The sequence below is a fragment of the Tachypleus tridentatus genome, chromosome 13, assembly GCF_004210375.1.
Source record: "Tachypleus tridentatus isolate NWPU-2018 chromosome 13, ASM421037v1, whole genome shotgun sequence".
NCBI classification, from domain to species: domain Eukaryota; kingdom Metazoa; phylum Arthropoda; class Merostomata; order Xiphosura; family Limulidae; genus Tachypleus; species Tachypleus tridentatus.
Genome location: NC_134837.1, coordinates 217,955,812 through 217,978,788, shown reverse-complemented (window position 1 = coordinate 217,978,788; position 22,977 = coordinate 217,955,812). Strand labels below are relative to the sequence as shown.

The window sequence follows — 22,977 nt, the reverse complement described above, 5'->3', positions numbered from 1 at the left end:
TTTCCAGCAAATAGAAAAGTGTATTGCACCAAGATTGGCTTTTGCTCAATTATGTTTTATTTTTGTGTTTTTACAATATTAAAAAATTACATTATTACTTTAATAAACTGTTGGCAGGCCACAGTTTGGAGACCCCTGATCTATGTTATCTTTATCATTATCTCCTTTGAGGAAAAAAAAACAACTCTAATAAATGCAAAAATGCAGTGGAAGCAAAACTCACTCTTTCTATGAGGTGTTGTAATCGGAGTTTATAACGCTCCTTTTCCTGATGCACAAATAACTCCTTCATGGATCCAGACAGACTTTGTGGAGGTGGAATCTGGTAACCAAAACAATTCTACATATAGATTTTATATAGGCAAAGTTATAATTTTCATATGTTGAAAACGTATTTTATATAGGAACTTTCCTCTTCTCACAAGATTAGAAATTCTTGTTCAGTGCTGCCCTCTATATGCACTTGTTCTTTACACATGCTAAAAGCCTTCTACTCCTCCCTATTAGAATCAAATAATTTCAACGTTTTTCTTGTACATTGTGTCACTTCACCACCAAAACAAGGGTGATGTGTGTGATGCACACCTCCATCAAACTATCACTCAGAAATTTAGTAGAAGATATAAGCACTGGAGGAATGTAGAGAGGGAAAGGTAGGAAGTTTGAATGGAGGTAAATACTTTACTGGAAATACATCTTCAGTACAGAGAAATTATAAGTTCCAAAATGGCACTTTCCTCCTCTTACAAGATTAGTTAAAATACCACATTAATTAAGTGTCAGGACCAGTGTGAGAAAAAGTACCCTCCGAAAGTGTCCAAAGGATACCCTTGGAAATGAGAGTCACATCTGAAGATCTCGAGGGAAACCACACCACTTATCAATCAGGTATACCCTTTGCTCATTTGTGAAAAGCATAGTAATTACAGTCACAAAAGGAGAACATCCAAGCAGAAGAGAACATTGGCAGGATAGTAATCTGAGCCATGTAAATACAGATGTAACATAGCTCTACAAAGTATAAAAGTGGGTAAAAGTGAATGTGCTCTTAAGTTTAGAGTGGCTAGGGTGCAATGTACTATATTTAGAAAGTCTACTACCTCCAAAACCCATGCCATTAGGAACCACAGAAGTAGAACAATACCATATTGTCTTCACTTCAAGTTCAAGAGACCGGGTGAAATTTAGAGCCACCTGACCTTCTGAATATGACACGTTAGATTTTGTTTATCAATCTGGGGGCCTGGCATTCATTATTGAAAGAATGTCTGTATAATATAAATTACTCCCCTGACCAGAACCATCTCAAAAAGAAATTACATTCTCAAAATAATATACAATGAGGGAAAGAACTGGAATGACCCCCTCTACCTTTACTGTGATCCACAAAGTAGGAGGAGTATGACCAAGAAAGGAATACGGACAACCATAAACATTTGATTCTCTTTAAATCCAAAACACAGCCATGGGGTACTGATATTTGAGGTGGTGAACTGCAATTTGATGCCACATCATCTACACTTGCAAAACATCACTGCCCTACTCTTCACTGAATGATTATAGCCATATTCGTGTGGAACCCATTCAGGAGGATGCCTTCCATTATCGATTGTTCCTGCAGCTTAGAACTTCAAAATGGTAGGGAATCCCATACTACACTAGAAAAAAGGGGGTGGGTGAGAACACATTGGAGAGTCCACAGGAGCAACATTGCCTGAGTCAGAGCAACGGGTGACCACAAAACCCTATTTTGAAAAGCAGACTATACAAATTTATTTAATACAAGGATAGCAGAGATGAGTAGCTATCCCATTCTGCTTTACTCGTGCAATCCAGAATGGGCAAGTTTGTGAAGCAATTACATTCCATGATTACTCTCGTGGAGCACCCCAACTCAACAGTGAGCATTGCAAAGCCATGGAAGATAAAGTGCAAGTAAACATGGCTACACAGTGCAGATTTCAACTTGAAGAATAGAGAGCAGGATCCAGACAATGAGGAAATGAAGCAAGGGCACCTGAAAGGAAAAGTATGAATATCAACTTACCAAGCTAAAGTCACACAGAAAGTGGGGCAACATCCACAGAAGTTGATCTCCTTTCAAATAAACAAAGATAAATCCCCAGCCAGATTACTTGTACCCGAGGCCCGAAACGTAGCTTTAGCTGCAGGTCGACCCACGAAATGGTATATAAACGTAATTTATAAAGAGTCAACTAATAATCGAAAGTATAAATAACACTGTGACTGTAATAAACTGATATTAAATTGAAGTTAAGAAACAGTCATAATAGAAACTAGAAGTGAAATAAAGGAAGACCACTTCATGAGTATACTAAATATGAATGTGAAACTTTAAACAAACAAAAAGCAACATGCCCAAGCACAAACACTGCAAAAAGAAAACTGATAATTTGGTAGAGGCTTACAAAGAAAGTTGTACGAGTATGTCATGCTCCTATTGATAGTGAAGTGATGTATGGTGGCTTACATCATTCAATTCCAATGATAAGAGCTTAAGGCTTTGGTATGCATTAAGAAAACGTTTGCATATAGAGTGCAGTGATGGAAGAAAATAGCTAATCTTGGGAGTAAAGGGAAATACATTATGAGAATAACAAAACCAAAAAGTAATAGTTTGTTTTTGAATTTCGCACAAAGCTACTGGAGGGCTACCTGAGCTAGCTATCCCTAATTTAGCAGTGTAAGACTGGAGGGAAGGCAGCTAGTCATCACCACCCACCGCCAACTGTTGGGCTACTCTTTTACCAATGAAGAGTGGGATTGACCGTCAAATTATAACACTCCACGGCTGAAATTGCAACCATGTTTGGTGTGATGGGGATTCAAACCCGCAACACTCGGATTATGAGTCGAACATCTTAACCTACCTGGCCATGCCAGATCTAAAAGCAATGGTAACTAATTTGTCTATTCTCCAATACAGATATAGATAACAAAAACATATAGTGTGAATAAAATGGACAACAAATTAATTTATTACAAATACTTTATACTCTGTATGTGTTGAATTTTAGTTTATTATTTGTAACCTGTTGCTCCAAAGGCATCTCAAGCTAAAGCTAATAATATCATTTAGACTTAGTTTATGTATGATGACATACTTTAAATCACACAAAAATGCGAGTGTGTGTGCATTACACATGTGCAGGATTAAAAGTTACTTTGAAAAAATATATACATAAAATGAAATAGTTTCAACACTATTAATTAATTGACTGTTAATAGGTGACTAAAACGAGCATAATAGCATAATACTGAACTTGATATAAAATAAGCATTAAGAAGATTTGAGTAAAGTAGCCACTGTCAATTCCAGTTGTCATTTTAAAATCATAACATATAATGCCTGTGGTAATAGCTTTGGTTTATGGAATATCTCCAATGAATTTGGGAGCTATTACCACAGGCATTATCTGTTACGACTAAGATGACAACTGGGATTGACAATAGATTCTTTACTAAAATTTTCTTAATGCTTATTTTATATATATTTATAAACATAAAAACACAAACATATATGTAAAAAAAGGAAACAATCAGTTTGGTTTGATCTGTAATCCACACAAAACTACTTGAGTGTTATCTGCTCTTGCAGTCCCTAGTTTAGCAGTGAAAGGTTAAAAAAAAGATAGTCATCACCACTCACTGCCAACTCTTGCAGAACTTTCACATTGTAATGCCCTACTGTTGAGTGTTTTTCTTATAGCAAAGCCACATCAAACCCCTGATTTTAGCTTTGTAAATCTGTAGACTTACCACTGTACTAGTGAGGGACCCCACTGCTAAAAAGGAAAGCATGTTTGGTAGGATGTGGATTCAAAACCATGACCTGCTCCCTAATCGCCTGTGCATGGTCAGGGAACAATCAGGACTGAAGAGGAAAGCAAATTACATTTCTTAACTTCCAGCTTCCTTTTTTTCTTTAGCAATTACATATCAGTTTTTCATATTTCATCATGATCATTGATGTACTATCAAAGCAAGCTACTCACACAGATTAAAACTAAATTTTAACTCAGTACTCGATATAGCTAATTTGATATACAGTAATTATGTATAATGATAAGAATACAATGGTTCGCCAGTTGGATACCCTTGCTGTTTTTTATCTTAATCTCAATATTATGTAACAAATATTGGCCAGGAAATTCAAGTTAGTCCTACATCTGTATGCCGAGCTAAAAGTGAAAGCAATCTTAATGATACAAATAAATACATGCAACATATCTAACAAACAATACTATTAATGAAAACATTAAAAACTAATATTTAGAAAACACACAAACACTAGATGTTTGCTTCATGCACTATCGTTGACTTCCTGTTCCTTAAAAACATGACATCATTACACACACAACTTTATATAACCTTGCTTATCCATGTCTACTGATTAAACTTAATGTAGAATCTTATGATTTGTTCATTTTGTATCAATTTTCCAATGGTTAAAACAATATTTGTAATTTTAACAGAAGACATTTTTAATTTGTACAAAAGATAAAGCACAAAAATGCAGAGAACAGTAATATCAACTGTTGATGTTTATTAACACTTAGTGTACCTAGTTTAACCCTTTTTTTACATACTGTTACCTGATCTTCTTTGTTTATACAAAACTAATACTCACCACACCTGTTGTAGATATTTAAACTTGATTCTTGTACATACAATACTAACATTTACTAAACATTGGTGTACATCTACTATATGCAATGAAACCTTATTTTCACTCATAGAACTCCAACATTTACTGAGCCAAGGCTTACATCTTCTACCGTACATAATGAAACCTTATTTGCACTCACACAACTCTTAATATTTACTGAGCCTAGGCCTACATCTTCTATTATACATAATGAAACCCTATTTGCACTTGTACAACTGCAATATTTACTAAGCCTAGGCATACATCTTCAATTGTTCATAATTAAATGTTATTTTAATTCTTACAATATCAATATTTACTAAGTCTAGGCCTATACCAACTACTGAATGTGTTGAAACTTGATTTTCATTCATACAGTACCAATATTCACCAAATTTAATCCTACATCAACTACTGTACATGTTGAAACCTTATCTTTGTCCATACAAAGCCTACAAAAAATCACCTTTGTTCAAATATTCTATCTAATATACTTAAATCATTAAAAATACAACTAAGAACATTTTGTTTTTACCATTGGAACAGACAACCTGCTGGCTGCATTACCCTCCAGTACATAGGAGCATCTGTTGATAAGATAATCTTTGTACCCCTGAGGAGGCTTGGGATACACAACCATCATTCCCTTTCGTCTCTTATCAACCTAAAGAAAAGGACAAAATTATATTATTTTGTTTCTTTTCTGATAATACATATGTTGTATTCTATAGTTATGTATGTCAAATATATCTTGCAGCATGAAAAACAATTACAATAAACTGTTAATATTCTATACAGCTTCTTAAGTTAAAAGCTTACAGTTGAACAGTAAGGATACCAAACCTTAAAAACAACTATTATAACACTTCATCATTTGCAATTCATACCTTTGGGATAAATCTTATATTCAGCTACATAAAAAAAGGAAAAATCAAACCTACAGACTGCACCAGCTGTGAAAAAGTGATACTTTAAAATAAATTTAGAATTAAACTTAAACACCCAGTATTAAAACACACTAATATTAAAAGAAATATGTCTGTTGTTTCTCTTTTTTATCTATAGTTTCAATTGGGATTTGGCCAATCAACCTGAAAAATTCAGTCATAAAAAGGTTTTTTTTAAAACATTTACTTGCAGAAATGATGTAATACTTTATGCATATTAAATAAAAACACCAATTTTCCCTGCCTAACAATGATAATGTGCTCAGGAAGTAGAATATATTTCAAAAGTTACTGAAAAAGAACATAATAAATTGTTAATAACGTTTTCCCTCACAACATGTGGGTAGTGAGCTTTTAGACTTGGCTTCCTATATCTGGCTACTGTTTCAGATAAGTTATGTTGAAGTAGGGACTTGTAGTGTGTCCACTCCATTGTTGTGGTAACTAACCTACTGTGTAGTGCAACAAATAATAAGTGTTCAAACAAAGTCAACTGAATAAAGTTTATTCATGAAAGAAAATAATAAGCACTTCTTTTGATATTTAAATTCTTAATAGTTTGCAACATTTTACATAACAGAACCTAATGAGACATACATATAGTCTTTATAAAAATATACTTGAAATACCTGACTGCTTTCCACAATGTTTGGCTGATTTCTCAGCAGTAATATGAATAATAATAATAACTCAAGACTTGTTTACGATACAAAAAACAACAACCAAGCATTGCTTGTTGTTCAGAAATTGTGGAGTTATGTTTTCAAGTGAGATAAATGTTTTAATATATATTTTTGGATAATTCAAATACGGCACACCCGATATAAGACTAATTGGTTGCAAAGAAACAAATTTCAAAAATACAAGTGTTTTATTAATATTTCTTTATGTTTACTTAATTCAGTTCACGTGCCAACAGAATTGCAGATTTAAATTAAATCCAAGTCTTTTTTTTTTATTGGGAGTTGAACAAAATGATTTACATCTTGACTTGAATGACTTATTGACAATCCAAGTAAAACAAAAAAAAAGTATGTATTCTTGAACTTTCTGGCAACAAACCTAGCCAAATGGGCACTGTAAACTTGCTATGCAGTGTTACATGCATTCCAAAGTGTATGGATCTAGGATAGAAACAGTGTGTGTGTGTTTTTTTTAGCAAAGCCACAAAGGCTATCTGCTCAGCTCACTGAACCCCTGATTTTACAAATCACATACTGCACATGGATACAAGTATAACTTGTACAAGTAAACTTTATAATCTCATTGTCAGGATCAAAAATTTTAAAGAAGGTCCTTGCCCAGAACATAGCTACTCATAGTGCATGTGCCTAGGCTACATGCCATCATATACAATTTGTGAACAAGATGTGAAATTTCATACTTCTAAGAGGAGTGGTAAATAAAAAAAGAAGAGGAGATGCCTAGAGAAAAACTTAAGACCTATATATATACTACTAAAATATGGATTATTAGCTATGATTGTGTGTTATACTATTTGGTTTAACATGAACAAAAAATAGTTTATTAAATTTTGAATGTACATTTGATTATGAGAACCCATTTTTTTAGAAAATAAAGATTTGTAGATGTATTGACTGGGTAATTAAAAATCTTTATTATAAATGTATGACGTTACAACAAGATAATGTCCTCCACAGGTACAAGCAGTTTATAGATACATTAATATATACACACACACACACACACAGTATACAAGAAAGAAGCTATATAAGCAAAAATTACTTCATAGCCAAGTATAGATAACCAAGTACTATGGGAAGTTAGTTTACAGTGGGACCTAATCTTTCAAGATAGTTTCCATTATTCTGTTGTTTTTTTTTATGTCTGGTTCTTTGTTTAAACTGACAGTGTTTTGTATAGATACACTGTAGGTTTTTCAGAGTTGGATGTGTGGTTAACAAAGAAATTTTTTTTTTTTTTAAATATGCTTGGTGAATCTAATTTCCAATATTCTTCCAGTTTCTTTAATGCACAACTCTAGAAGGTTATTGCTTGTTACCGTATAAATGACATTGGTGGCACTGTATGATTCTACATAATCTTTTATTTAATAACAATTTCAGTTTAGATATTTTATATTTGATGGCAAGTTTTCTCCAAGTATCGATAATTTTGTAATTATTAGGCATAAGTAGTAAATTGCAGTGTAATGTTGTGCTCTTGTCTGGTGTATCAGTGTTAATTTTGTCTGTGAGTTAAGTTTCTGGGTTTTTGTTTTCATGGTTGTGTTGACATTTTTTGACAATGGTTAGTGGAAATATGTTGATGTGAATAAAAAAATATATAGAAGAAATCAATTCAATAAACTATTCCTTGTCAGCATGGTACATGGTTCACCCCTTCCCAAACAACTAGTTGGAGAACATAAGCTCCATAACTTTGTGAACCACTTCATTATTGAAACATGTTCCTGTTATAGATGGTATTAATCTTTCATTTTGATATACTCCTAAATTTTATGTAATTTCTTTAGTTATTCTTCAATTTCATAGAACTTACACTTTCTGGAGGCTGAATCTTGGTGCAAGTTTTTAAAATGAATCTAGATATTTACCATTTGAAGACTGAATCATTAATATTAAGTAGAAACAACCACACAGTTATCAGTTTATTATTGAAATATGCAATAAACTCACACCTTATGTGAATCAAAGAAATTGATAATTAGATAATGAAAACGTTTTACTGTCACCAATAAGGTTAATAATGTTTTATTTAAAACATAACATGATTGCAATTACAAATAATTAACAAGTTAACCAATTTATGTATATCATTCAAATAGGAAAAACATAAAAATAATGTTCAATTACAAGCCGAGTCATCAAAATATTTTGTAGGTTCCTACCATATTCACTGAACATTAAATTTATCTGATTTAAATATAATTTCATTTGGTGAACAAAACAAAACAAAACATGTTTACATACATTGCACCTTTAAAGCAACCACAACAAGAAAAAACATCTTATTTAACAACAAAACAAACATCACAGATACATTTACCAAGGTTTAAGAAATCTCCAGTCATGAGACTTGTTTGTTTCATGCTGCATATATATATATACACACACACAGTTCCTAGGTAAACTTTTTGTACCTGATGATGGCAAAACCTTCTCCAAATGTAAAACATGTAATGGTTTTCTTTCACCATTTAACCAATCTGTAAAATTGCTAAGCCTACTTTATTTCAGGTTGTCTGATGTCTTCCCACTGAAGAAAATTTCTGAATTTTTCAGGCAAATATAATTTAACACACAAAAAAAAGGAAAATTTACATATGATAATAAAAAAACAAAATCTTGTATAAAGTCAGTGTTTTATTTACCTAAAAATATATTTCAGATACTTACTCACCTCTGCGTAATAAAGAGTTATCTTGCACCACTGCCATAAAAATCTTTTACACATGCCACAAGCCTTGAACTAAGCTCACAATCCTACATGAGCTAACATGTATTACACCAGCCTATAATATAGTCATCATTACACTATAACCTTCATATGTAGTAATTCCAACAAGCACTAGCACCTGAGTAAAAGTTTATTATTGATGAGGCAAGCCAAATGAATACATCAGAAGTGAAGAGATGTCATACATCTCAAGTACGGAATATTCTTTGTTAAATGCAGGTAACAGATCAAATGATTGGGTAAAGAACCTGGCACTAAAGGGTCACATACAAGGACAGAATATAAGTTTGCTTAACTGGCAGTTATCTCATGGATATTTTCCAAGCACCAGTAGGAGAGCACAAAACTCATCCGAATAGAATAACCATTATTTTCAGTACAGGAAAATTATGATACTTCCTTCTACTCATAAGATTAGTTAAAATCCCACATTGAAAAAAAGAAATGACCTGTGTGAGTAACTGATAATAAAAATATCTGAAGGATACTCATGGAAATGAGAGAGTCACATTTGAAGATTTGGTGAGGGGAAATGCACCCTTACTCTGTACCAGGTACACTTCACTTAACTGTGTAATATGCAGTATAAAAGGGTGAAAAATAGAACAGAACGTCAAAGTGGGAGAGAACAGTCATCCTAAACTGTAACACAAAGATGTAACATAATCCCACACAGTATAGAAGTGGGTAAAACCATGGATGTGCTCCTAGATTTACAATGCTTAGGGTTCTAAGGACCGTACTTGGTACATTAATGTGGGGGTAGGATGAGGATCATACCATTTTCACCTTGAGTTCAAGAACCACCCCAACTTCTAAGCATGATACATTAGTTCTGATTTATCAATCCAAGGACCTAACATCCAGTATTGAAAGGATGTCTATGTAATATAACTCATTCCTCTGACAGCAAAACCGATCAGAACCATTTCAAAAGCAGTAAATATTCTTGGAATAAAATATGAGATATAGCAAAAAAGACAGAACCAAAACAATTACCCATAAACCAGAAGAAGTATGACTGAATAAGAAATATAGACAACCGTAAACATATGAGAACTTATACTGATTGGTTCTATTCTAAACCCAAAACAAAGCCACAGAGTACCAACACCAGGTGAGGTAGAACAAGGGCTCCCAATTGAAGGGATGAATTGTAATTTTATGTCTCATTACTTCGTGTTTCTAACATATTGGAGAATAGCATGTCATTTACACCTGCAGAATACCATCTCCCTACTATACAATAAATGATTACAGCCATCTTTGCCTGAAATTCATTCAAAAAGGTACCTCTATTGCTGTCCATATTAGCAGCTTGGAACTTGAAAGTGGTAAGGACTCACATACTGAAGTAGAAAAAAGGGGAAGAATAAAAACACATTGAAGAGTCTAGAGGAATGTCATCACCTGAGGCAGTGCAATGAGTTACCACAAAATCCTATTTTAAAAAGCAGACCACACAGATTTACTTACCCATGGGTGATATGGTCTGGAATGAGCAAGCTTATCAAGCAATTATGTCATAAGGTTATTCACTTAGAAGCAATCTTCTGGAACATCCTACCTCAACTGTGAACATTGCAAAGCCATGGAAGATAAAGAGTGAGTCAGCATGGTTGTGCAGTGCAGATTTAATTAAAGAATATTTGATCAGGATAAACATAAAGGAATCTAGACTGAATGCATCAATAGCCAGAGCTCAAGAATGGGGTACCAGGGACTAAAAGAGGGGTAACTTGTGATTGAGGTTTGTGGCAAAAGCATCCCCACCAACTGAAAAGTCACCAGAGAACAAAACAATCTGAAAACCACTCCACTGGATATATTTTGTTGTTACAGGAAGGATGATCTGCTATGAAGTTGAAAGCAGTTGGAATATGAAAAGCAATGAGATGAAGCTGGTGTGTGTAGGTCCAATGTAGCAGATCCAATGTTCAAAAATGAGGATCTCGATCAGGTACCTTTTGGTGATTAGTATGTGTTACCACTATAGAACTGCCAGAATAAATCACTATCAGACAACACCTTGCAAATGGAATGATTAAAATCCTGATGAACCACGATAAGCTCAAGGATAATAATATGCAAGGAACTTTCATCTACAATACCAACAACAAGAAACCTCCTGGTGATTGACCCAATCACCCCAGACCTGGAAGGATGCATTTGTGAAAATATGTAAATCCGGAGAAGGAGGAAGTAGGTGCCCCCCAATGTATTGGCCCTGTCCATCAGGATAGGAGGAAAGTACTAGATTCTAACAAGTGATCCTGAGCAAGATTCCAATGATCATGAAGAGCTCATTGAAGGGATCACACATGCACACAGACAAGGGGAACCAGTGATGTTACTGAAGAACACTTCCCAAAAACAAAGCAACAGAACCTCACACTTAGAAAGTGAGAGACCTGAAAAGGCATGAACTAACATATCCATGGAAAGTCATTGTAGAGTAAAAGGCTGGGCCCAACTGAAATTAGTGTCACAAAAAGACACCCAAATGGACAAGATATTGGGTAGGTCAGAGGAAAAACTTCTCCAATTTGATTAACCACAGAACCTCAGTAGCCACTAAAAGAAGCTGACAAGTACTGCTGAACAACACCAGTTCAGAATGAGCCCCAGCACAAAGATGGTGAACAAAAGCCCTGATGACCCTACAGGAAATACAAGCGTCAGAAGCAAGCCAGAAGGTTATGGCAGAAAATTGACAAATCACCCTGTAATTATTGCACCAAAGTTACGAATGAGATCTTGGTGGTATATGGATGTGTAGACAAGCATTGGCAACATCCATATGCCAAGAGAAAATGCCCACTGTAGGACAAGAAATGACTCCATGGAAAAATATGATTTATCTATAGTACAACACCAGTTCAGAATGAGCCACAGCACGAAGATGGTGAACAAAAGCTTTTCTTGGGGAAAATATAGTTTGCAATAAAACCTCATGAAGGATGTAGTAAAGTTTCAATGGTTTGCTGAGACTGTAGTTCCTGAACTGCCTCAATGGGTACCGGCTAGTTACGGAATCCTGAGGTGGAAGGAAGGAAACAGATACAAGAGACATAAGAGAAGTGGAGAAAACAAAACAAGATTATGAATTCTTCCAATAAAACATGAGGAACCCAATGATCCTAGATAAAAGGATGCCACGAACAAGGTACGGGAAGGAATGAGAAACAGGTGCCATATTGAGCTTTGACTAAGATAAATGGGCAAAAAGGTTGTAAAGGATAAACTATTATTGTATAAAAATGTAACTCATGATTCTGAAGACCCAGGAATGTGTCAAAAATGTGTCATCACAAAAATGGAGCTATACGTAAATCCAAAAGATAAGACGATGGTAAACAGATGCGATTTAAGGTTGCATCATGACCAAGAAGGTCCCAATACCAGAGAAACCATTTATATCAAGCTAAAGCTGATTAGAAGGAAATAAGAGAGAGGATGTCTACATAAAAACTCTCATAGAGGAGATGGATGGTAGATTGCTACAATGAAAGAGTTGTGAAGGTAAGACAAAGGCAGGAAAATTGGGCATGGGTCAGACTCACAAGAGATTCAGGAGCCACACCCCAAAAAGGCAAAATAAAACCTTATAATTGTTAGTCCAGAAAAGTATAGTCTTCATGACAGTATGCAAGAGCAAACTGATCCAAAGCCTGTAGGGAGGGGAAGAGGCATATTAATCTTGTCACTTAATTGTGAAGCAGAGTGGTCAGTATATATCCAAATATCTAGGGAAGGGAAGAGCAAGACTGTTCATGTAATAAGAAAGGATGCAGTTCATATGAAACAGGTGAAATGGATAAAATGTCACATATGTGAGAAACAAAATTCAAAAAGACCACATTAGGTATGACTCCTCAGGCTTGGCAAAATCAGACTCAGCTTGTTTGTGTAATTGATGTAGTGAAGTACAAAAGTGAGACTACCCAATCCTTATCAGAAATGAACTAGAAACAAAAGCAAGCATGAAAATAGTGATGAAACTTGTTGAAGGATGGAGCAGCCTTAGTTGAGAAAACAGAAGCAGGAAACTGGGAATCCTGGATGCAAGATTAGAATGAAACTAACCATTTGGTGCCCAATGATGGTAACATCACAGACTGTCAGAATGCCTTCAAACACCAGTATAATACTGAATGGCTCTTGCTGAGAAGTATCAGAACCTCAGCATATGGGACAAACATGAAAATGTGAATTCAAAATCCCCATGATTAATAAAACCCATCTGGATTAAAACAATGGGAAATAATTATGTCAAAGAACCTTACCACATATAATTACTCACATGTCCCAAAAGAAAAAAAATTGCATTGACTTGGAAAGAAAATTTTAATTGAAAAATGTTTTTTTTCTTGATCAAAAAATTAAGAAATACAACACTATATAAGTCAATGAAATATGTAAATTGTAAGTGCAAAAATGCTGTTAATTCTTGAGAGGAAAAAAAATTTTGAACACAATACATAAGATTTGGAGTTTCACTCAAAATTTGTGGCTTATGCAAAACTTTTTACAATAGTGATGTACGGTAATAGCCTTTTGTTTTGTAAATGTTTATAAACATATATTTACTTTTCTATGACCTAATAGTCTAATTCATTCTCTATTTAAATATATTCACACTTTCTTTATAAGATATCAATTCTAAACTATTTCTGAGTTAAACATAAAGAAATAGTTACAATTAACATGTAAAATTGACTTCAAAATTTGTTTCAATGATGAGTTACCACTCAACTTTTTAAAAGTTAACTGTGTGAAACTATAATCAAATATTCATTATTTCTTTGACATGGGGGTATAAAAAGAAAGAAAAGGAGACTTCACTATAATGATATAATATTATAGATTAACCCTTTCTTAATGGGTCAAAGGCCATGTCATCACATTTGTTGTCTTGCATTTAACATTTTAGTAATTTATGTCAATAAGTTTGAAATCAAATTGTAGATTATAATTCAAATTCTAATATTATATACAAGTTTATTTGTTAATTTAAAAGTAAATATTGAAAGAACACATCTACATATAGATTTTAGTGAGTCATGTGGTGTGTTGAATGCAGCACCATTTAAAATTAGATGTTTGTAATGTCAAGATACTAATTCTATATTTCCATACAAATTAGAAACTCAAGTTACTAATAGTGGTAAGCTAGAATATAAGATAAGAACCTCATATCTTTTTATTTTGCTGAGATATGACTTGCGTACTGAACCAAACGTGGTGGCCCCATTCACCTCTTTTCATTTTTTAAAAATAGTTCCTCATACAACTACTTTAATATACATGTAAATAACCAATCAACAGCTTGGAATGTCTCCAGAGTGGTTGCTCTGCCATTTTAGTATTTGAAAACACTACAATGTTCTTTGCATCCAAGATCTCAATGAGGTAAGTGTTGTCTTTAGATTGCTTGAAGTTTTGCATTCTTTTTAAAATTTAAATACAATGTAGTTACTAAGGTTAATAAAGTACTATAGAATTCTACTATATCAGTGTAGTTACTTATAATTTTTTTGGTTATTCAACTTTATATATATAAAACCCTTAAAATTTTGATATCTTCCATGTGCAAAATTTTTAAAAGCTTAGTAACCTATGTTGAGTAGCTAGCTACCAAATACTTAGGTCATAGCAAGAGATAATTATTTTCGTTACTTCTTTATTTATTGTTCTAAATTTTAAGATAAACAAGTTTAATAATTTATTTCCAAATAGTAATAATCTATATACATACATACATATATATATATATAATAATTGAAGTGTGACTGTATATTACAAAATACTAATCCACTAAAACATGGAAGACTAAAGGTCAGCTTCATATTACTGGATGTGCAACATTAGTGCATGTGCACTGTGTCATTGCAAGCTATATAATATTAGATAGGCATGACTGGATGGTCAGTATTATAAAAATAATAAATATATAGCTTTATGACACTTAAGCTACTCAAACCAAACATTTATATTTTCATATTATAATATGTTGTCACTCTAGCATAAAAAAAACATATTTTTTATATTTATTTCCTAGTTTTTTTGTATGATGGTCACAAGGTTGGTTAAGTGACAGACCCCACATAGTTACAGTGTAGAAGATAACAAAAAATATAATGTCTTACCTAAAACAAACATTTGAAATGTATTCAGGAGGTTTTAGGGATTACACAAATAATATTTGAAATGTCTGGCCAAAGAATAGTTTTTTTAATCATAACATATCACTTTTCACTCAGACTAGTAGCAAAACAATTCTATTTTCACAAACAAACCTTCAATAAAAATATTCCTCTAAAATCATTACAAAATACTTGTATTCTTTACTAAAAGTCTACCAAATATGCAGTATTAAAAGTTATAGTGCAAATACTTAATGTATGCAAATGCAAAGATGAACTTGTATAAATTATATTGATTCTGTTGTAAAGGGGTTAATGTGTTCATATTACAAAAAAAAGCTTTGGAAGGCTTACATTTGAAAAATCCTTATCCTACTGAGTTTCATGTTTAGTGACTTATTTGTTATTTTTTATGTTATATTAAGTCTTAATATCTTGAATGTGACAAAACAGAGTTCACAAGGACTACTAAAAACAGGTACGTAACTATAACCTACAGAATAATAACAAGTACAACCTATACTTACACTTTAAAAAAAAACATTTTACAGACAGATTTCCTGTAGCCATGCTGTTAATAACAAATAAAAGAATCTGAAGTTTAAGATGATGTTTCTCAATTAAGAAACAAGAAAACATTTCAATTGAATAAGACAAATTATAGTGGTTTAAAACAAAAATACCCACCTGCTTTCTTATATTAAGGTACATCTCATAAGAATTGAGCATCTGATGAGACTGCTGATCATCTTGAAGGTTAGGAGCAGAACCTGATGGCTGTTGGTTGTTTAAGTCTGATGGGCCATCTCGATGACGAAGCTTTCTTTTTCTTGGATGAACATCAACTTGAGTGTGTTGACCCTGTTCATCTGGTGAGATTTCACCTGATACTTCACTCTTTTGGGCACTAGTAGATGCTACTGATGAATGGCAACTGGCCTCCAAATTCTGGTTCTGTGTTGAGCTGACATTAGACTGAGCAGCCTGCATTCTCTGGCTACTTCGTGTCACACGATAACACTTTTCTTCTTCTTCTTTTCCTTTAGATGTTGATGACTCCACTTTATAATTTACTCCATTTTCTTTGGTAGCACTTTCAGGCTGGGTGCTTCCAGATGTGCTCTCTGGAGAATTACTCTCCCCTCCCTCTGAAGATGTATTAACAATGTATGGAAGGGCCTGTTTAGAAGAAGAGACTTTGCTTCTCTCTTTATGGTCATTCTCTAAACCTCCTGATCCAGAAGGAAGGACAATTTTCAATGGTGGTACTTTCGGAGAATGTGGTCCAACTGGTGGGGAAATATTCATGTTTCTTGGTATAGCAGGTAAAGGCTCTGAAGCTGGGTACTTCTGTTCAGCCTCGTTATCACCATCACTTTGTGTACTCTCTGTATCAGAACTTGAGCCACCACCAATTTTTCTACTCTTTGGACTTTGCTGCTCACAAAGCCCCTCCTGAAAAGATGTTTTTACCCCATGACCTCGCTGCTTTTGCAATCCAACATGGGATGACACAACAAGTTTGGATAAGTTTGTGTTATCAGAACTCTTTCTCCTCTTTCGTTTAGTCTCTTCTTTATCTTCATCACTGTTAAACTCATATTCAGCATTTGCACTCTCATTCACATTCCCTCTACCTCCACCAACCTTCTGATTTCCGATGAGTTCGAACTCTGGATTCTCTTGTCTTACTTCATCAACTATGCTTGCCTCTGCTTCACTTTTCTTACATTCTTTTTCAACAGAAGCTTCAGTATCTTTACTACTACTTGTCACAATATCAAGCTTCTGGTCTTGATTATCATTGTCTGTTGCAGATGTCACAACATGAGATGAAGACACAGAAGTATCATCTTTATCAAATTCGTAAACATCACCTCTTGCTTCCATTGTGACACAGTATGACTGATATCGTGGGTGTACAGAACTAAGTTCTTGTGCTTTAGCACAGTTAGGGTTTTTATCATCTCTTGGCTTGATAGACTGGAAACGAAGAGTCAGCCGTGGGGACGTTGGTTTTTCAGCACCTATTATTAGTAAAGTAATAATTAAAAATGTGTGTGTGTGTATGTGAATATATATACATATATTTTTATACCACACTCACTGGCTGCCATTCATATTACCCACATCAATATATGGCTTAAAAGGCCTGACATTAATAGTAAATCTAAAATTTTAAACCTAGATTGTACAGTGTTACTTCAATGGCAGTTTATGACATTGTGGATATCTTCAATCCAACCTTCCATTTGTTAGGTTAAAAAATAATTCATCTGTGTGTCTATGTTTATTCTCCATCTAAACAAATTTAACTATTTTTTTCCATTATTTCAAAGTAGTAGTTCATTAACTGTACAGCTACAGGTTTTGAGTTAAATTATTGTTTTAAATACTTTTTCTTCCTTCTTTTTTCTAAATATGTCTTACTTATAATATAAAATGTATGCACATATATTTATGGGATAATTTATATGCTAATAGATTAAAGATCTAATGCCTTTACACTGCTTCTGCACTTAATCAAATGCCAAGGCTAATAAATGCATTCTATTCTCAACAGGTCTTGCTCAATAAATATGTTAAAGGCTTCTGACTTAAATTCGAGGAAAATAATGTTCTGCAATATTAAACCATTTTAAAAATGAGTTCTATTTTACCTTTTTGTGTCTGATTATGGAGTAAATTTTTTCTCATGGTAGGTGAACAGAGCTCAGAGCCAGCCTTGCTGGTCAAGGTGCTGGTCTTGCTGGCTGCTGAGACTGCAAAGAGTCGAACACAACAGGTGTTCCCACAGCGCCTAGGTGTGCTTACTGAAAAAAACTTAACTTTACAAAACTGCACCAAAACAGTATAAAATGTTAATTTCTATAATATATAATAATATGCATATAAATAAATTTTGGTGGATTGTTATGAAAGAGGAGACTTAGGAAACTAGGTTTTGCTAATCCGTAATATTTCACAACTAGAAACAAATGATAGTTTCAGATTCTCTTAACATAGATACAACATCCTGTGAACCTATTATTATTTTATAACAAAACAAATATCACTGTTACAAGTATGATTCATTACAAAAACTAACCAGTCCATAAAGGTTTTAAATAATAATAAAACATTTTTATGACTTGAAACTGTTTCGTACACAGCTATGACAATTGCTCCTCTCAACTGTATCAGACAAACACAAAGTCATAAACAAAGAAAACTACATTTATCTATGATGAAAGTTAGAAGTTTTTAACAGTAATTCAAAAATTCTATTCTTTCTTCAAACACTCCTTTACCAAAATAAATATTACTGTGATTATATAAAAATTTTGAATCACCATACCAAAAAAACACAACAAAACAAAGATTGTCTATGAACACTACTTTACGAAAGTCAACATTACCGTGTTCCTTCAGAAAAAGTTTTGTATCGTCAGATCTAGCTACATCTACTGGTGTTTTACTATTAGCATTCTTCTGTAGAAGACTAGCACCATGATGAACCAAGAATTCTACAATCTACAAGAAACAGTAAAATATATATATAAAGACACATACCAAATTATGAAAATTAATACACAAAACTAATGAACTGTTTAAGAAATAGTGTTAATTTTTTGTCATACCATTACTAGTTGGCATTAGAAATTGAACTACTTCAAAATCAAAATCTGTGATCAGTTACCATTGCCTAATCAACTCACTGTAACAGTTTGACAAAAGGAAAATATGTAGGGCAAATCATATATTTCAGTATCAAGAAAGAGTGATCTAAAACTTTTTTCAAATACAGCTTTCTCAGATTCTGAATTTGATATAATGCTGTAGTCATTAAGTCATAATAGAATGAAGCAGGAAGTATGTTAGGGGAAACAGAAGACCTTAAAAAATCTCAATGTATAATATTTCACCTTATGATGACTGTTAACTGCAGCATCATGTAAAGGGGTATCTCCTCCAAAACCTGAAGCATTCACATCAGCACCTGCATTGACCAAGGTTCTCACTATACCATACCAACCATGGTTACAAGCTTCATGAAGGGGACTCCAACCTGTAAACAGATTTGACAATTTAGCACATGCTTATAATATGTGGCCAAGCTAACCAATGAATACATATTTGCTGTAAATTATTATTAATGCTGTGTGTAACTGACAGTTTGGCTGCCAATTTTGACATCATTCCTTTAAGTTGCATATTCAATCCTTTTTTGGCTGTACCTTTTTAACACACTTACGATGTTTTTTATTAGATATTGCAACTTTCTGTTAAAAGACACCAACAAACCACACCAATGAGAAAATGACATTCAACTGGAACCAAGATTACGTTTAATATGAATAACAAAAAACTAGAAATGTTTCACTTTTATTCTTAGGTGAATTTCTAGTAAAAATGTTAGACTGATAACTCATGTGACCTTTTGTGCAGACATGAACAAAGATTTTCATTAAAATCTGAACAGTTTTTGTTGAATAACTTTGGACATGTGGTTTACACTTACACTAAATAAGACTCCTAAATTTGGGTTATAAAGATCTACAATGTGTCAATTTTAAAAATAAACCATAAAAGTATATTTTTATATCAAAAAGAGTTTCTATACTTTTCATGCAAAGAACATAAAAATAAGAAAGAAAGATAGAGAGAGAGAGAGAGAGAGAGGAAAAAACTTAATCAAAACTGGAAATGTTATATCTCAGGCATTTCTTAATGAATTGCCTTGAAATCTGGAAAGTGAAGTAAGAGTCCAGTAGATTACATCCACTGAAAATATGTGATAGCCTGGATCACCATTATGTATTACAGATGGTTAAAAAATTTCTAAACTATCATTCATGTTAATAACACAGTGTCTTGGGATGTTAGAAATTTAGCAGAATACTATATTAGTTTACAAAGATTTTATTGGTGCACACAGTTGTGAAGACCAACTTCTTTTTCAGCAGATTTATTCATCAATCAATAAACATTCATGTTTCAAAAGCAGTTATTTGTTTTGAAAGCATTCAAACTCAGTCAAGCACTCTGACTTTGGATATATCTCTACAATTTGTTAGAAGACTGACAAATTGGTACCAAGCAGATCCATTCTACTTCAAGTATATTTTTTGCTATTGACTTTATAACCAGAAGTAATTATTATTATTTAAAATACAACTGGAATCTTTGTTCAATAGTTTTGGTATATAGTTATTGACCATAATACACTGTAGCTGTTTCTGTATTTTAGCATAACATGTACTGCTTCTAAAATCTATGATACACATCACAGAATATATATACTTCTAGAAAACTAATACACTTAATATTACACAATAAAGAATAAATGATACACAATATAATATATATGTAATGTTTTTCTTCTAGAAATGAAAGCTAAAAGAGAACTTAAAGCAAAGTTCCATGAATTTAAACAGAAAAAGGTTCTATATGATGAAGAGATTCAGTTTTCACTGCACACACCTTCCTCTTCTGACTAAAGCAGCAGTCTGTCAGGGGAATTAGCAGTTGAGGAAGCTGATGCTTCACTTGCTATGCCCTTGACAGAATCAGGACAAAAAAAAAATGGCCTCAGATGAATCCAGCTATTCTTGATCTGTCCATAAAAGTAGCTAGAAGGTCTTTATCAGATGAAGATATACAACAACAACTCAGGCCAGGTACATCTAGATGAACTACACTACCACCACAGAAAAAAGACAGAGCAAGGAAAGGATGGAGCTCCAATGTGTACTAGGACTGCCCTTTCCTAGCAGGAGAAGTCTCTTACCTGCAGTGACACCTGGACCTGGGAGCAGATCACTGAGGAAAAGCAACTACACTTACCTGCATTAACAGGTGTCTACACAAAGTCACCTCCTTGAATCAAATTATTGACCCTTTTAAACTTTTTGTTTAGTGTAGAAATTTTAAATGTAAGTGAAACAAATCAATTTGCACACGAGAAAAGACAGGCACAGCAAAAATCAAATAGAGTGATATTACAATTATTTGCTGGCTATTAGCTTACATATCTTATTAGCCATTAGCCTACATATCTTATTAGTTATTGGTTTACATTTCTTCCTTCCTATAATCCTTGGTTTACTAACATCTTCTCCAAGGACAGTTTTTTAGTTATCCACACTTACTTAAATTTCAATAACATTACTAATGCTCTTCCTAGATACCGATTCTAACTATGATAAACGTTTTAAGGTTAGACCAATCAAAGATTGTCTACTAAACTCTTTTCTTTCTCACTACTCTCTTAACAGAGAACTAACTATAGATGAAAAATGCTGGGAACAAAATGTAAAATTAGTTTTCTTCAATATTTACCAAAGAAACCTGTAGAGTGGGGAAACAAGTTGTAAATCCTGAAAGAAGCTGTGAATGGATAATCTGAAGTTCAAAATCTACACAGGCAAAGTAGAACAAATGCCAGCGAAATATTTAGCTGATAGACAACTAAAATAGATTAGGACACTGGGTTTTTCTGGACAACTTCTACAATTCTCCTCCCATGCTTGTGGGACATTCAAGAAAAAGAGATTGTACTTTCCAGAGCAACTGGTTTCAACAAACTTACAGAGATATGAAGCCCAATTTTAAAGTGGAGAACTCTGACAGCTGTAAAGTGGAGTGACAAACGAGATATTTATGCACTTTTAACTATACACTCTAGTAAAACAACAACAGTGACAAGAAGAGGAAGGGATACTGAGGTTAAAAAACCTTAGTTAATTGTGGACTACAATACGTTTATGGGCATCAACACTTAAGTTACTATTCTACTGGATGAAGGACAATAAAATCTTATAAAAACCTGGTTTTTCAAATTTTGGACTTAAAAGTTGTAAATGCTTGCCTTTGTTACAAACAACAAACCAATCAGCCAGTATTATTTCAGAAAGCCTTCAGAATGGACCCGATCACAACTTTTATCAAACTTCTACTTCAAAGCAGTACAGGTCCTTCTGGTGTACCACTTTCAAGAAATGTGCAGGAATCATCACCTATGAAACTTACTCTTGGCAGACATTCCCAACAACTGTTGATACAAGTCACAGGAAAGAAGCAGACTGTATCCCCCAAACAATAGAGTAACAATCATATCACTGCCCAGGGGAATACTCTTCAAAATGTTTAATACAGAGAAATTCATTACTCAGTTTATAAATGTACTCTACTGGAATTTTCTGTAATGTAATTATTTCCATGCACAAAGAATACTACAATATGTTATTAGAATTTTAAACAGGAACTCCAAATGGTACACCTCTCATCTGTAATAATCTAAAAATGTTAAAATATTTAGTTTACTATCACTCATTTCTATTAGGTTAATGAATGACAATATTCTAAAGTACACAGTCTAAAACACAAACATCATTGCATTGTCTGCCTTTCTATTAATTACAGATTTAAAATGGGAAAAAAAAATCAAATAAACAAGAGTAAATAAAACTATCCTTCAATTTTTAATGTAGTCATTATTAATATGTATTCAGGTCACTTTGTAAAGCTAAAAACAAATTGTGCGATTTCATTTTTTCAGAGATCAAGCAATATTTTGCTGTTTCAAATTTAATAAATCTTTTAAATAATAACTATAAAAAGGGTTGATCATGTTAGAACAAATGTGAATATGTAAAGAAGCAAGATCCACAAAAACAACAGTCAATAACAAGTCATCGTGATGTAGCAGGTATCAGAACTGCCCTTTGGCATCAATGTTTTACAGGTAATAAGATGCCACTGGTAACTTTACCTTTAGGAAGGCAGTGCAATA

General features: G+C 33.3%; 1 protein-coding gene across 3 annotated transcripts in view; it reads right to left on the bottom strand.

Annotated features, from left to right (window-relative positions):
* The window catches only part of LOC143240147 (uncharacterized), a 90,363-nt gene that overhangs the window by 24,075 nt on the left and 43,311 nt on the right, over positions 1-22,977 (bottom strand). For 2 of the 3 annotated variants that reach the window (XR_013021594.1, XM_076482104.1), the window contains exons 6-11: positions 19,109-19,251; positions 18,602-18,716; positions 17,864-18,016; positions 15,891-17,230; positions 5,205-5,333; positions 224-322 (exon numbers count right to left, since the gene is read on the bottom strand). Coding sequence is in view for 2 of the 3 variants with exons in the window: in XM_076482104.1 (XP_076338219.1) it covers positions 224-322; positions 5,205-5,333; positions 15,891-17,230; positions 17,864-18,016; positions 18,602-18,716; positions 19,109-19,251 (1,979 nt within the window). In the remaining variant the exon portion in view is untranslated. The remainder of the gene's footprint in view (positions 1-223; positions 323-5,204; positions 5,334-15,890; positions 17,231-17,863; positions 18,017-18,601; positions 18,717-19,108; positions 19,252-22,977) is intronic. The other variant, XM_076482105.1, reaches the window with a different exon arrangement.